At 37.1% G+C, this 16,945-nt stretch overlaps 1 protein-coding gene across 2 annotated transcripts in view; it reads right to left on the reverse strand.

The window, feature by feature from the left end:
- Positions 1–514: 514 nt before the first annotated feature.
- Positions 515–16,945, reverse strand: part of DPY19L4 (dpy-19 like 4) — a 33,653-nt gene continuing 17,222 nt past the window's right edge. Inside the window, exons 13-20 of one of the 2 annotated variants that reach the window (XR_010785005.1) lie at positions 16,600–16,719; positions 15,414–15,534; positions 13,932–13,988; positions 11,505–11,587; positions 9,678–9,810; positions 9,100–9,258; positions 5,228–6,679; positions 515–3,343 (exon numbers count right to left, since the gene is read on the reverse strand). Coding sequence is in view for 1 of the 2 variants with exons in the window: in XM_066565334.1 (XP_066421431.1) it covers positions 6,515–6,679; positions 9,100–9,258; positions 9,678–9,810; positions 11,505–11,587; positions 13,932–13,988; positions 15,414–15,534; positions 16,600–16,719 (838 nt within the window). In the remaining variant the exon portion in view is untranslated. Of the gene's footprint in view, positions 6,680–9,099; positions 9,259–9,677; positions 9,811–11,504; positions 11,588–13,931; positions 13,989–15,413; positions 15,535–16,599; positions 16,720–16,945 lie in introns of both variants that reach the window. The other variant, XM_066565334.1, reaches the window with a different exon arrangement.

Raw genomic sequence — 16,945 nt, forward strand, 5'->3', positions numbered from 1 at the left:
TTTGTCTTACTGCCCAGAGCTGAAGTCGGATCAGCCAGGGAAACCAGAGGTGCACCCAGCAGTTAACTCCAGGGAGACCACAGCCTCTGTGCTCAGTCTCATGGAGAGTGTAACATGAGGCAGTGAAGAATGGAGCTGCATTCTTACCTGTCCTTTTCCAACTTGCTTCAGAGTGGAGAATAGCTTAAGGCATCACTTTACATTCACCCTCACCTTACAGAATTCTCTGGTATTTACTGCAGTTTAAAAATAAAGTCAGTCTTAACATGTTTTGGGTCTTTCCATTCCCAGTCAGTACAGCAGCAGCAGGAGTCATGGCTTGACAGCAGACAGTACAATGTAACTGTGAAACAGAAGAATTCTAAGGCATTGTAAAGCTGTTCAAGGTTCTGAAAGCAAATGTACTGATGGTGTGTTACAACCCACTGAACAGCTCTGTAATTCTCAGGATTGCTTAATGTTGGTATATTCTATATATGCAGTTTAATCCATAACAAGATGCATCTCATCACCATTAAAAAACATCCATGACATTTATTACCTAAGCAACCTGAAAGCATACAAGGGTTGAAGTATGATAGGCTGGGTCACTGCAAAAGTTGAAAAATCTGGGAAACTAGGTCCAACAAACAGATTCCAGAACCACTATTTAGGTGGAAAATAATCCAAACCAAATAATCCTACAGTACTTTTACCTAACACCTCTGAATCACTGATTATAAACAGAATATGTATTTTGTACAGAGATACAGACTCACATAAAACATCTATTTATAGACATATACCAATACAAATCGTATTATATGTAACAGAATGTTCTCTGTTTCACAGCTAGTAACCACAGTCTCAGTTTTGCATAAAGGCACAGAAAAGTACACAGATACCAACATGAATTTCCTGCTGCCAGGAAGCTCCATTCCCCTTTGAGCTATGCAACCATAGAGCCTGTTACTTGAATGGCTAAACTTGGATACTTCGACATCAGGTCATTTCCTGACTAGCCTAAAACAAAGCAGTTTGATAAATGCTCAAACTCAGAATCATTATAAATTAAAGATGTAAATATGTAATTCTTTTTCAGGTGCTAAATGATCTGGTTTTGGAGATGTGCTCTGTAGGGTATTTGTATCATCTTTAGAATTTAACTAAAAAAAAAAATCAAGATTTTGTATCATTACATGCTAAATTATTACAAAGTAATATTCATTCGAAGATTCCTACTAATAATATTGTATAAAACACTAGAGGGCTCTAAAATATGTAATCATGATCTGTAAAAATTCAAGGCAGATAATACATTAGTAGATTAAAAAAAATTAAATCAGTAAGCATGTGACATTGCATAGCACTTTATTTCCAGGTGACGTGCTTGCTGTAGGAAGATCTGTAGAGAGAAAGTCACAGAGTTCAATAATTCCATATGAAGCAGCTCACATTTTGCTGTTCATCGTCACACAAGTATGTCTCAACAGGCAGCCACAGTCAGCACGACATATGGATCCAGTCTGAGCAGGCTGCTTGTCCTCAAGAGCTGCAAGACTGTTTATGATGCCTGTCAAGACAGACTTTTGAGCCATGTTGCACAGTCTTCCCTTGATTTCTCAAAGGATAAAACGGTTTGTGTCCCAAACAATCCATACTTTCTGGACTTGGCTTTTATTGAATTTTTTTTTCTACAGAAAAAAAAATTGTTACAAGAGAAAAATATTTACTATGTCTACATTATTTTGATAAAAAACTGTCCAAGACAACAAACAGGATAAAAGCAATTGTATTCCTTAGACTTGTTATTAAATAGCTGCACATAGATAAGTCCATATGCCACATACATTACTGCTGAACGTCACTGTGAATAAGTAAAGCACCACCAATAATTCCTCTGCATTACTGAAGTAAACAAGTTTGAATCTTTGAAAGGCATTAAACCTTCTGTCCCCTCAAATAAATAGGTAACCTTAAACATCACTTGAAAGGCAGAAATACATACATGTAACTGTGCTGAAACCAAAACCATTGCCAGATTAATTACATTTAAACACACTGTTGAGGTACAATACAATTCAGAAGACCTTTAGGCATCACTAGCTCTGCATTTGGCATAGAGTGCAGCAACATAATGGTGTTTTTTAGCTGTACTGATGAAGTAGAAAAGATTAAGATAACACACAAGGCATGTCTTAGAATTCCCACTCTTTTCCCCTCTAAAGTTAGGTTTTAAAAAGAATATTAAAGCATGATTCTGCAGATTTATGTTGAGGTATTACTTCACATGAAATATTGCTTGTGTTGGAATAAAGTTCTGCTTCTCTTTCATCTCCAATACCACACTACTCCAGAGTCTACCTGCCCATCAATATTTACCAGACTTAGAGATTCAATCCCCATTAGGGATAAGAGAAGTTCTTCATTCCATCTCCAAAACACAACAGTAAAAGAGACACCTATAGATGCAAACACATCATGTGTGCACACGCCCAGGCATTCACAAGCACAGCCTACACCTTCACCTGTTGGAGTTTTGGTTGAAGGACAGCTTATATGAAGTTTTAATAAGTATTTCAAGGATACCTAACAATCCCTACAACCTCATCTTGCAGCTCCTTTTCATGTGAATCACATGGAAAAGCTGATGGAATGTCACAAGGTCTGGACACTTGAAGATGACTTAGTGAAATTAAGGTGGTAAGAACAAGATTTGGTCCCTAGCCTCTACCTTTCAGTATATAGTAATGCCACCAGAGCAAACAGTTGGAAGAATTTTCAATGCCTGTGAAACCTTTTGGCCCTCTTTCTTCCACATTTGTGTATGTTCTCCTTATTCCCAAACCCCCATGGAAAATGTATTTAAGATTGTGTTGTATTAAATTGTATTTCCATTTACTTTGGAAGAAATTAAATCAATGTTTTTTTAAAATAATATGAATAGAAGTTTATGCTCAGAAATACCTTTCCTTAGTCTCAAGCATCTCCTGTCAAATCTGAGTTCAAGTATGTGGTAATTTAGGAAGTGAAAGAGCATTTTTTTAAGATTAAGACAAAACTCTGTATGTTAGTTTTGCTGTGGGTTGGTCAAACTTTGATTCACAAGTCTAAGGATAACAGGTGGGTGCCTGAAAATACTATACTAATTTATTTTTTCAAGGTAATTTTGTTGCATTTACTAAGATCAAGTATACCAGAAAGTGGAAATGTGAAGGAGGAAATAAGCCAGCAGAACAGTCACACAAACTGCTATTCCAATTCTCATTCTTCCCAGTGAACAGCTGTTAGATGGCTGGAACACATCCCAGCTGCATCACCTGGGCATCCTCGGAGGCTGGCATATTAAGACACAACAGAAACTCTAGAAATCAGAGGGACAGGAATTAAAAAAAAATCTTCACAAAAAGAAACATGAATTGAGGTTTTTGTTTGTTTAATAAAAGCTTGCAAGGCACATGTTTCAACTGAATTGCAACATCTACAGCAAAGCAGATCAAAATTTGTAAAACTTTCCCACAACTCTTTCAGGGAGTTAAACCTGTGTTCTGGTTGAAAACCAAGCCAGGGTTGTCTGCACAAGTTGGTGTAATTATGCCCTATTGTTGTCCCACTGAGGGATATCACTGGAACTTATTCTTTTTCACAGAAGCCAGAGATTAGACAGTATTTTTGCTAGTCCATGGCTGGATAAGAAATTAATTCACTTTCTTTGTAAAATATGATTCTTTCAGTCACTTGTTTTAATTATACCTTTTTACAGGAACAACCACAATGTTGTCCCAAATAAAAGGCTCCTTCTGTTACTTAAGGCTGCTGTGCCAATGGTGCTGCAATATAATTTTCTCTAATATAAAAAGCAAGGTAAAAATCTTAAATGATTCTCCTAAAGCAGAATCAATTGAAGTATCAAGAATACATCTTAAAAACTATGACAAAATTAATAACAGTAATTATGTCACAGTTCAAATAAAGTTCAACTCATTCATTTAAACATGTATAAAGGCCAACATGATACAAGACAGTTTTGTTTAGATGTGTGGGTGGCCTCAGTTGTGGTTTTCTTAATAGGTGTGCTCTACATGTATGTGTTCAAACTATGTTCTACATGGTAACACACACAACATTGCAGTGAAACACAACAGGCAGCCAAGGACAGCTGAATGTTACATCTTGGCATGGCAGTTTAAGGCATGAAGCCAGAAGTTCTGCAACTTCATCTACCCAATTACAGTTGTAATCCTGAAGTTTGCACCTGGAATGCCTTATTGCTGATATGAAGTGATATTCATGAATTTCTAACTTCAAGAGATTAAATGACCAACACACAGACATGGAATATCTTGACAGTGATTCAAATAAACCTAAACTGGAAAAGGAACTGTAAACTTACTTTCAAATATTACATCTATATCCACACATACAGAAGGGGTTCCTGCAGGCCTGCCATAGCTCAAGTTAATACATAAGCTTCTGTTAGTCTTGATATGATAACTGAGCAGTCTGAAACAGCCCAGTGCAGTAAAACATGCACTTGTGCACAAGCAAATACATGCAGCCTGCACTCCAGCAGACACACAGGTACACGGTATCTCCAACATGATGTCTGTATGCCCAGAAAGGATATTTACTTATAACTTGTAACTCAGTTATATGGATAAGTGTTTCTCTCAGCGACATCCCATATATTCGATGGATTTATCTATTCTTTGAAATAAAATGCATAATTTAACATTTTGTCAAGACTCATATGCCTAAAAATATAACTGAAAGTAAAAAACAGATTACAGACATGTTGGCTTTTACAACAATAAAGCTTTTTTCTTTAAAATCACTCCAAAAGTGATAACAAGTTTTAAAAAAATCTCAGCACTATGTGTCAGCGTAAAATAAGCAAGTGTATCTGCATAGAGCAGAGAAGAATCATGCACATACAACAACATGCTGCAGTTCCTAATAATTTCAGAGTTAAAATCTCCGATTTGCACTAAGGATTGTTTTGCAGCTTCCACTTGCAGAATGGTTTGCAGATTTTTCAGCTGAGGGTTCATCCTATTTTCCCAGATCCTTCATTAAAGACATCTGGGCTCCAAAGAATCATTCCCACATGCCTGATAGACTGGTCTCTGGGCCAGGTGTTACATTAATTTGTAACTGCAGGTAACTCCTAAGGGGTGAGCAAGTTCTTCCAAAACTTAGTCCTGTCTTTTTGTCCAGTTACACCTACATTAAGCAAAGCTACTGTTACCTTTTATTAGAGTTTCCATTCTCGACATTAGGTTTAGGCCCAGACTTGTAATTATAACATCATTCATTTTCTTGAAAGTCTATCAGCCAGCAACAAACAGGATGAACAGATCATTTGTTAAGAAAAGGAGTTGTAGAGGCAAAGAGGGGCATAGAACAAATTTTAGAAGAAAGCAAAACTGCAGAGTACTTTGCCAAATTTTCAAAGATCTGTGTATTTGCATAATTGATATAAAAATAGCTATGAACACCTGTACCATTATTTATTAATGGTGGTGATTATAGTAGATTAAATGACAGTTATGGCACAATCTTAATATAGCTATTGCATAATAAGTTGAATGAAATGAGTATCACCCGTCTGTCCACACACACACACACACACACCAGCACACACACAGGGGGTGAAAGTGAAGTGCAGAAGTCTCAGTAGCAAACCTGGTTGTCCTGCTACACTTGCCTGAAAACAAGTGTGGCATACTGTGGTATACTGGCCCATTCTGGTGGCTGCTAAGAAAGACACACTTATGCATACACACACAAACACTTAAGTGTAGAGAAATGCTGAAGACAAGTTCTTTCCAAACTGAAGATCTGAGCTTGTGGGCTCCATTGCTAGGTCTAATTCCTAGCATTTCCACCAACATGTCTCTGTAGACAACAGAGACAACAATGTAGAGATCAGTGCCTTAATCAGTGAAGTGTGGTTTAAGTAAAATCTTCCTTATATGATTTATAAAAACTATATAACTACACATAAGATGTATAAATGTGTGTTTGAGAAACACAGAAATGTTTACCATGGAAGACAGGAAGAATTAAAACAAAACAAAAAGAAACCCCAAACTAAAAATCCAAACACTTACTTGAAAAGACTTGGGATAGTGATTGCTTTCTTGCTAAAAATTAAAAGCTATATGACTGTAACAAGCTCTTTAAATAATTTTTCTGTATTTACTGATGTCTATGCATATCAACTCTCTAACACTAAGTTAGAAATCGCATTTACATGAAGATTAAGATGATTTCTAATGGGAAGAAAAACGTAAAAACATGGAAGACTGTAGCACATTGTAGAGACTGTAAAACTGATAAATGTTCCCATTTCCTTCAAGGATGGTATATGTGTCAGCTGATCTGTAGATCAAAGAATTTCAGTTTGGTAAAGTTGTCAGTACACTGCATGTGTACACATCTATCTGCAAAAATAGACTTCCTTGCTCAAAAGGAACTTTTCCAACTGAAATTCATTCACAATCAATCCTCAGAAAGAAGCTTGCATGCTTTTTCAGGACTGGAAGGATATCACAGTGTTGATTCTATATACAAAGTAGGATCTATTCCAGTATACTCGAGTGAAGTAATTCACATATGGAGAATAGTTCATTTTGATTTCATGACAAAATCGTCCATATTTTGAGTAGGCATAGTTGTCACCTTCCTCACAAACCACCTGTCAGAAAGAAAAAGACCTAATTACAGCACTGAAGATAAGTGATTACAGAATGTAATTCTGTACATTTAATTAACTTTTGTATTCTGTAAATTTCATTTATGATAGACAATTAATTTCCACATTGTACAGTTCCAATAAACTGAAAACATATTCCCCTGTAATTTGTTTAACCACGCAAAAAAAGCCTTTATCATATGAACCAAGTACACTGGTTTTAATGTCTGCTACCTTGACAAAGGAATTAATCCCTTTGTCAAGGTAACAGACATTAAAACCAGTGTACTTGGTTCATATTATAAAGAAAACGGCAGTGGAAATTATGCACGTGCCCTGTTTTCCCAGTAGTTCAAACCTGACCTGCACAGGGCATACCAGTATGAAGGAAACTAAAATCCCAATTACCTTTCCCAGGCCAAGTAAGTTTGACATCCCTAATAAAGACCAAAGACACACACACACATCTCCCTACAATTTCCAACCAAGTGACTTCGAAGCAAACTGCATTCTAGGATCTACTGTCTGATATCCCTGAAGAAATCCCTTCATTATTCCTTCTGATGCCACAAATTTACACAGTTTAAAAAAAACCGTGGTAGGACAAACTCATGAAGAAAAATCCACCAGTGGCTTCCAAACACAAAGATAATTGCCCTGAGCTACAGTCCTTCAGCAACAGACTGCTGGAAAACATTTGTCTTTCCCTATCAGTAAACCTGTGCTCTCAGCCAGTGTCAGAAACAAGATATTGGACTAGGACTACAGGATGTAGCACAAGCTTTAAAGCAGTACTTATCTTCTTAAACACAGCAATTCAAAACACATCCACAGACCTGTCAACACACTGTCTGCCCACTGTCTCACCTACTTTGGGAGTAAGTAAATGCTGCACTGCAGTTTCCAAATATGTATTCACTAGCTTCCACTACTTTGGAGTATCTTAATAATTTTCCAATATGACTCAAACAAATTTTGTTAGCAAGCAAACTGAGAGACAATAAACTTTATTAACTTTACAGAACAAATTATGTTAGTTTTCTGAAAAATACCCGAATATACCCAAACCAACCACTCCCCACAAAAAAAAAAAAAAAAAAAAAAAAAAAAAAAAAAAAAAAAACCAACAAAAACCACAACATAAAACACAAGAAGGATTATCAAGCTTATGTGTGAGAGAGAAGTATTCAGGAAGCATGGAGATGAGAAATGCAGGAGTATGTGGGCATGGAATCCTGAGGAAACAGGAACTTACTCATGCAAACACAGATCTGAGAAGAAACTGCGAGGTAACATGCAGATTAACAAACATGGAGGTTATTCAGACACACACAGTTATGGTACAGTATATTGGATATATCCTGGAATAATCACAGCATACATGATTTTAGCATACATGATTTTAGCAGCAATAATCACAGCATACATGATTTTAGCAGCAAGACTAAGAAAGAAATAATAGATTTCAGCAATGGTAAGGAAGTTAATAGAAAAATGGGGACAATATCCTTCATGGATAAAGTAGTTAGGAAACCTAGAAGTGAAACTGACACCAGCTGTAGATTCCTGGGGAAATATAGAGTAATCCCCTAATAACATATCACTCCTATATTGCTTAGAGGTAACTGGCAACTCCCTCTTTCTTGTTGATGTGAGAATGAGCAATGAAATTCTAAGTGAGTTTAAGGCCACCCCCTGCCTTTATAAAACCAAAATTTTTGCTGGATTTCTAAGAAGCTAATGAACAAGTGGCAGTAAGATCACCTTATAAACCCCATCCTACTCCCTATTTAAGCAGCAAGAGCAGCACTACCAGCATCCAGAGAGACAGAACATGTCAATGACTGAAGCAGCATTCATGGTGCAGTTTATTCAACCAGCCTTTCTAGGAGATGTGGTTTAAACTTGGTGTGGTTTAAACTAGTTGGTGTGCTAACCCATCTGCAAGGCTGAACTGAATAGACTTGCACCCTCATCAGAACCAAACAGTCTGTACTGAACTAAATGGCAGGCTGGTCCTAATGCCAGCCAGTTTTAGAAGAACTGAGTTTATCCATTTTAGTTTATCCAAATTTCATCTTCAAAGCTACTAAAGAAGGCCTTCTGAGGCAGGACTTCACTGCTTTTGTAACAACCTATTCAGGTGTCAGTCTTGAATATTTATATATAGTTAAATGTTATTTACTGATTGTCAGAAAAGCAGCAGAGCTAGATACTCATGTGTTAGGAGGGATTAGGGCAGTTAATAGAATCAGGTAAGATTACAAGTTATAGACAATCCAAAACTTAACTGATCACCTTTAAAACTTGAGTTTTGTCTACATGTCAATTACAATAAGAAAAATAAGACCAGTATTATAAGATTTATTTTCAATTTAATTATTTATGCATTCAAACATTCATTTCTTCTCACCAATACTTACATGACCATTAGCAATATCCAACAGATCTTTAACTCTACATCCTCTTACAGGTCCCACTTCATTGCAAATTGAATCTTCAATAACCAGAAAGTTGGCTTTGTAAGATGTGAGTATCTTATAAATATCCTCAGCTGACCTCTTTGAATAGATCTGATAAATCTATAAATTAAGAAAACATGTTCATGCAATGCAAAAATCAGTGATACCTTGTGGAACACACACACCCCCCAAAATGACCTATCTGCAATGACAAACTATATGTACACAAGCTATAAAAAGTTTGGTTTTGAAATCAGTGAGGCAATGGCCAGCTGAATGGGAAGTATTTATCTCTGATGATGGCAAGTTCTCATCTTACATACTCCAGGTGGCCTGAAAAGTCTTCAGAAATGATATTTTGATAATGATTTGTTTCTGTGCAGAGTGAAGCACTGATAATATACTTGATAATCCCTTCCATGTCCACTGGACTCCTATGTCCTCTTCCCTTCTAATACATTCGATTTTTTTGCATTATATTTGAGTGAAGAGGAAGACAGTTCCTGTGAGGTGCCACATTTATGGAATTGGATACTCACATTCTCATTTCTTTTCAGAAGATCATCATCATTATACAAAGGCAGGCTTGACACCATCCATCCTGTACAGAGCTTAATCACACCCATGAGCTGTGGGCTGCCTGCAAACACAGCAGCCACGGGAGCCTGGCGTCTGCAAAAGCAACACCAACACAACCTGAGTACTGCATGCACTCATCAAACAACTTTATCAACTGTGTGTGGGATCTGCCAGGGGGCTGCAGAATGAACTGGAGCAGGTGAAAGTATCACTGGGGGTCTCGTTACAGCTGGTGATGGTGTTGCTGTGGCAGCGCTTTTTCTGTGAGGGAAAGGGCAGACCTGCAGCAATAGGAGTTTGAAAGGAGGGGCTCCTGCTGGGGCAAGGGCTCATGGTTGTTCTCTCCTCATGCAATCCACTGAGCACCATTCAGAGTGGTCCTGGAATGGATCCAAGTTCTGCTTTTCTGAATGGCTGCCAACTCGTGACAAAACAAGCTTGGGAGAGGGGGTAGGTACAAGGAGAAACAACATGATGTTATCTTGTAAAGGAATGATTTGTGATTGTTGTAACTTGACCTCTAGTATGTATTTAATATGTAAGCTCTGATCATGTATTTCATCATCTATGAGAAAATAATGTCAGCATGCAGAATAATGTCTACAGTAATCAGGTTTCTGGGTTTGGTATTTTTTGACTATTTGTATTTCTGTATTAGTGAAAGAAAACAGTCATTGTCACAATTTATTACAGACTTTGGCAACTTCTGTAGAGAAAATTCAAATTAAATTTGTATTATCAGAGAGAAGACTTTGAGAAAATATACTGTAATAATGACATTGAATTAAAATTTCAATGTGGATAGCTAAATATATCCATAAGAAAAAAAATCCTTATTTTCTTTAAAAATAAGAACAGCTGCTACAGATAAGGGTAGTCAAATTGCTCGTAGCTGAGTGAATCTCAATGAAATTCACCATGATTAATTACGTACTTGAAGTATATGCAGACTAACATAAAAGCCATTAGGTACTTGGCATTATTCCACTTGCTGCCTTGAAGAGCTACAGCAGTGACAAACAACATACACTACTACAAGAAGAAGAAGAAATTGGCTGGAACACTAATTACCAGCCCTGCCTTTTGTGAAGATGAACAGGTTGACATTAAAGACTACATAAATACAGAAAGCAATATTCTAAAAAATACAGTTAAAGCTAAGTTATCTGAACACAAGGGATCTAATTTTCAGAAAAGCACAGTTCCTAAATGACATAGTTTGAAGTTAAATTGAATGAGGCAGAATGCAATTCTGAAACCTTTGCTGGTAAAAAAAATAAATCTGTGAAAATAACTTGACTTGCTATTAGTTGTGTATATGCTCAGTATAAGCTGTATAACATAGCTCCATACTAGCTGTGGTCAAAGGGGAAGTCTGAATAACACATGTATCCTGACAAAAGTCTCTAAATCCTCACATTCAGCCATTTCATTTTATTGGCTCAGGCACATAACATCTCAGGGCTTTTGGCATTACAATCAACATGAATCCTGTAATCTAATTAAATGTTAGCAAGATCTAAGATATCCTGCTATTTAGAAACTGGGTCTGCAACAACATTAAACATGACTTGCTTGTGTGTTCCAGGATCTTCTCTTGTAATCCATAATAAACTCCAGTTTCTTTTATGGGAACAATACCACACTTAAAATAGAAAACTTTTTCCCCCATACATCATTGAATGTCAAGGGAAAACCCAGCTTGACAGAGGTAGCTCCACAAACTGCTGAGATAAAAATACCCTTACAAAAAGCAGTAAAATAGAAATGTTGGACTCTATGCTTACCTTATCCATGTCATAAGTTCTACTGTATCAGGATCATAGAATTCTTGCAGTTCTGTAAGCTCTGTCATTATTCTAGGGAAAAACTGATGGAAATATTTTTGGTTACTTACAGTTTAAAAAATTATCTACAGAGCATCACATTACATTAAGGCTTTAATTGACACAACAGAAATGGGTTTCAACAGTTTTCCCCCTGACTGGTACTTTTGCTTAAATATTTTGCAAAACTCAGCTTACATTTACTTACCTGACAGCAGAAGTCCCTCTCCAAAATAAGTATGTTAAACCAAAGTTCTCATCTCTCTCTCTCTTTCATTAGAATACTTATAATTAAAAATAAATAAATAAGTTGCAGCAACAACCTTCATGAACATCGAGAGGCCTTAAATGCATCAAAACCATAGTTCAGGTGGTCATATGCAAATGTCTACAAATAAGGGCACTAAACCAAGAAGATGATAAATCTCTCATGGTAAACCTGCCTGAGCAGGAAGGATTGGACTATTGTGACTTGAAGGAAAGGTGTTATGCAAGCAAGAGAGAAGGGAAGAGAAGAAACTTCCTAGAAGAACCCTGGTAATGTGCCCAGACTCGCTTCTGACTTCCATCGCTACGAGCACATTACATTGTGTGAAGTGGGATATCTCAGTTTATGCTCTTGAAAAACATTTTGGGAAAAGGAGGGATTCTGTGAGATAGAATACCACCTCTTTCAAACCAGGCCAGCTTGCAACCCTGCATCATGGCTTCCCTACCCTGTCAGGTTTGAGGTCCTTTACTAAGATGGGAAATTTTGTAAGTCCTTGAGCCATTTACTGCATTTATCTGAAAAAGCCATGGCTGGAAACTGGCCAGCCTTGAGGGGCTGGAACAGGTACATGTACATGCTGTTGTAAATGCTAAGTTCTGGATGTCAGCTCTTTTGGAAGAGAATGAAGTTTACAGGCTCTGCCATATTAAAGAGACAACTTACATTGGGACAGCCACAGTGGACAGACAGAAGTGGGAGCCTGCTTTTAACCGAGGACTTTCCACCCCCATTACCTGGACAACTCAGCTGTCAAGTGGCAGCAGTCTACAATCAGCACAAGAAGAGCTGCCACAGGTTTGTGTCAGGGACAAACAGCACTGCTGTTACACATACACTGGAACTACTCCCAGAACAGAGGGATGGAAAGAGGAACTGCTACTGCCACCCCAAGGAGAACCTGCTTCACTCATCACAGCACCTGGAAAAACCTAGTTAGAGGAGGGACTATGCCAGACACAGACAGAAGGCAGCCAAGCAAAAAGATACTGAGCTATACAGTCAGCCTTATATAGCCACGGTAACAGATCATGCTCAAGGCATTTGTGCTGCTCTGTTACTTGTAATCAACATTCCCAACCACAGGGACGAGTTGTGAGCCTGGAGAGCAAACTGTCCACCACTGCTTAAAAGCAGAAGCTGGATCAACAATGGATGAAGCCCTCTAGAGTCCAAAACCCCACACTGCTACTGCTTTAATTAAAACAATCTGGAAAGGAATTACTTGGGTAACTACACTCGTTTCCTCTATTGTAATAGATTTCATAACTCTTTTGAGCAACTCTAGCCTTTTTTATAGACAGTATCTATTGCTTCATCAAAAACATGCAAAAAGTCAGGCTACAATAGAAAATTTAGTTGCAATGTAAGATAGATGTTGCAAAATCTGTTAAAATACTATCAGGCAATACTGGCTTCTATATATTAATTCTCAGACTAGTCAAACTATTTTAAAGCTGTGCCAGTATAGCAGAGGATTACACTTCATGGGACATTTCACATATTTTTTGCACTCACAGGAGCTTAAAAAATAATTTCCAAATACTCCACCCCCAGTCTGTCAGTGACTTGCAATAAAGTATTCATTTTAAACGTGGAAACATCTGTGTCTTTTCTTCCCCTGTATTGTAGTAGGTACACACCTCGACAGAATGGTCTGCACAAAGAATTTAACTCCGTTATAATTTGATGGGAGCTTTGCAAACAGTTTATTTGCATATAGCCTCCTGTAATTTTACTTCATCTAGCTTTATGCCTTTTCACTAAAACTAAGATTGAGGCAACATAGTTTTCAATATCCTGAGTTTTCATTTGGCAGCATTTTCTTTGTTGAGTCAGTTTATACATCCAAAGTTTAACAGCTGACTATTATAAAGTCTTCATTTAAATTTAATTACAATAAGCGATCATTAAAAAATTAAATTGTCAAATACCTTAATACCTTATACTGAAAAAAGCGAAGTTTTTTTTTTTAAATGAAAAATATTTTCAATGGATGACACCTTCAATTTCCTCACATATATTTAATTTCACTGAGTACATTTCATTATATTTGCTCATCATTTTGACTCATATTGTGCCAACATACAAAGAAAACTCCACTAAGGAACTCTTCTTACCTCTTTCCACAAGCTGAATCCAATTATAGTGGGAACTGCCATACTCAGAATAAGAGCCTAGAAAGTACATGTTAGAGAAAATGGATTATGCACCACTCTCCAGCTCTGAGGTGTCTGTTGATTCTCCTCATACAGTGAGCAATATTTATAGCAATATTTAGCCTGAAACCTCAGAGTGACAGTAGGTGAATCTCTGTGGTTTTCTACCAGGCAAAAAAATTTCCTCAAACAATATTTTGCCTAATTTACCATGGAAGGCTTCATTTGACTCACAAAAACTTTACCATCAACTTTAGGGACAGTTAATTACTACTAAAGTAATTAACAATGATTCCATGTGCACATGACATAGGGAACAGAAGAAGGTAAACACCTCACATTCAAATGCTACGAGACCAAGCATTTCAAACCTCTGATCTTGTTCAGATTAGCATTATTGATATGCAAGACCCAGAAACCCATCTCTCAGCATACCATCATTCTAGTTGATGCAATTTTTGCTTTGCAAGGAGAAAATAGCTTCTATGGTACAGAAAACATTTGGTAAGGAATGCACACAAGGCATTCCTTTGATATTAAGCTACTAACACATCTACTGTGTTAATAGTGAAAAAACAGGTCTACATCACAGAAAACACAAAGTATATAAAAGAATGTGCTTACCATGTAGCTGAACATATTGTTACTCCTTGACTGAAAGAACACAGTCAATGTTTCTGATATAGTGTATGGTATTTTCACAGGAGACATAATGAACATCTAAGTGTAATATATTTATTCCTATAAGCCTCTTGAATTTAGGGTAAACAATATCCTATCCCTATTTTATTATTAAAACCAATGCACAAATCTGCTAAAAATCACACAAAGCAACTTTTGTCATATTGAGAATAAAGCTAGGGTTGGAAGCAGGGGAGTTGTTTGCTCTGTAACACAAGCTTATCTTCAGTCACAACACTTCTCTATAATGGCCATACATGAACAAATCTTACAGAAAGTAATTCAACTTACCATTTCTTGTGAAGCAGTTTTACTCTCAGCAGTTATATTCACCTTACTACACCATTTAAAGACCCATTTCTCAGTGAAACAAAGCTTACGCCTTCCCTGTGCACCAGTACTTTTTCTCCTGCATTCCTCCTAAAAAGTGCATGACCTTCTTAACCAATCCCAACTAGATATGAAAGAGAAATTGAGGTCTCAAATATTTGCTAAAAGAAATTGAGAAGAGTGAAAGGCAGATGAAGACAGCTCTGCTTTTTATGAGGAAAGGTTGTAGTGTGAACACAACTTTATCACCAGGTACCAGAGAGCAAGTGACACTAAGAAGAAAAGACAGAAAAAGCAGACCATACGCAATCCACTGCTCACAGAACAACCTGTTGCTTTCATGGGTTCTTTCATGGGTCTTAGGTACTTCTTGTTTGCCAAGCTATATACCTGCTAGCTGTATTTTCCACAACTTTGGCAACAGCAACTCACCAGCAGTATTGGGTGCACAGCTTTCAGTCGAAGCCACTTGAAAAGCGTCATCCAAAGTTCAGGAGAACACACACCAAATGCAGCAAGCATACAAACATAAGGTGTCCATAGATATTTCATTCTGAAAAACACTGCAATAACTTAGTTGGGACCCTGTGTATGCCTCTGTACTCAAACTATTATAAAAACATTCAGATTTTTTTCTTATGCCAGTAACAGTCTGGATGTTCAGACAATCTGAGGTCAACTTTGATGGTACTGGAGGGTAAACCAAGGAAATCTCTAGCAGAAGAGCTGGCACCTGATTATCTGCTGTGAGATGGAGGAGCAAGATCCAAGGTAAAAGATGACAAAATCCTTCACAGAGTTCAGGGGAGGATGAAAGAAAAACAAAGAGAATAGTAGAGTCACTAGGCTGGTTTTCCAGCCAAGAAGGGATAAAAAGCAGCTATTTGACAAAGCTGTACAGAAAATGTACTATAAGGGACTTCCTGAAGAAAGGAAAGGAAAATATTTAACTAACTCTTAAGCGTAGACTAGTCAACTTAGAAAAACTACAGGATAACACAACAGTCTGCTCACTTTAGGCAACATTTGTGAATATTTAGATTTTAAGATGAGGAGCCTAATAAAAACACAAGTCTGACATCTTCAAGCTGATTAAGCTGATAAAAAGACTAGAACAACAATGTCTTCCAAACATCAGATTCTCTAGCTTTAAGGACTAACACAATACTTTTGAAACTAGTTCTGCTACTGCTTTAACGTGTCAAGCAGAGGTACACTTCGTGGTAGCCTACACACAAGAAGATGGATAAGGAATCTACCACGTCCCAATATTCCAGCACTATTCTGTTCATCAAAACACTACACAAGTTCTTGCTAAAAATAATTACAGCACAGTTCTATACTAAATACCATAAGGTAAGTGATTTAAATGTGATTCAATTAATGTCTTGGACCTTGGCTGCATAAAAGCTTGGAAAACATGTTCAAGAGATCAAGCACAAGTGTTCATATAGCCATATCAAATTTATAATCAAAATTATTTTGACTACTCCTTAGTAGTATCACTATATGCCAAAATTATTTCTGAAAAAGGGTGATTTCAAAGGGGTAAACAGCGCATCATGTCCAGCAAGGAACTCTGTTGATTTCAAAAGAGATACATCAAAATCAGACTTACCCTTCCAAACACATCGCTAGACAACCAAGCAAAATTGTGTGAATTACATGATAAACTATTTCTGGCCTCTCTCCAATTCGACCATCCTCAAGTTTAACTGTCTCTTTCAGTGGTTCACCACTGCAGTTGGAGAAAATGAGACATCACTTAATTCAGATATTATCCCAGGAAAAGGTGCCAATAAAAATACTTTTAAGTCAGCAGTGCACTGAGATCATTCCATATCATAGCATATAATATTATTGCACTGTTCACTTGTTTGTTCTTGATCACTGACCTATCAGTACCCACTGTCCCTTGATTTAGATTGCAACCTCTCTGGAGCAATGGCTGTCAATTAATACAA

The sequence above is a fragment of the Molothrus aeneus genome, chromosome 1, assembly GCF_037042795.1.
Source record: "Molothrus aeneus isolate 106 chromosome 1, BPBGC_Maene_1.0, whole genome shotgun sequence".
Taxonomy (NCBI): Eukaryota; Metazoa; Chordata; class Aves; order Passeriformes; family Icteridae; genus Molothrus; species Molothrus aeneus.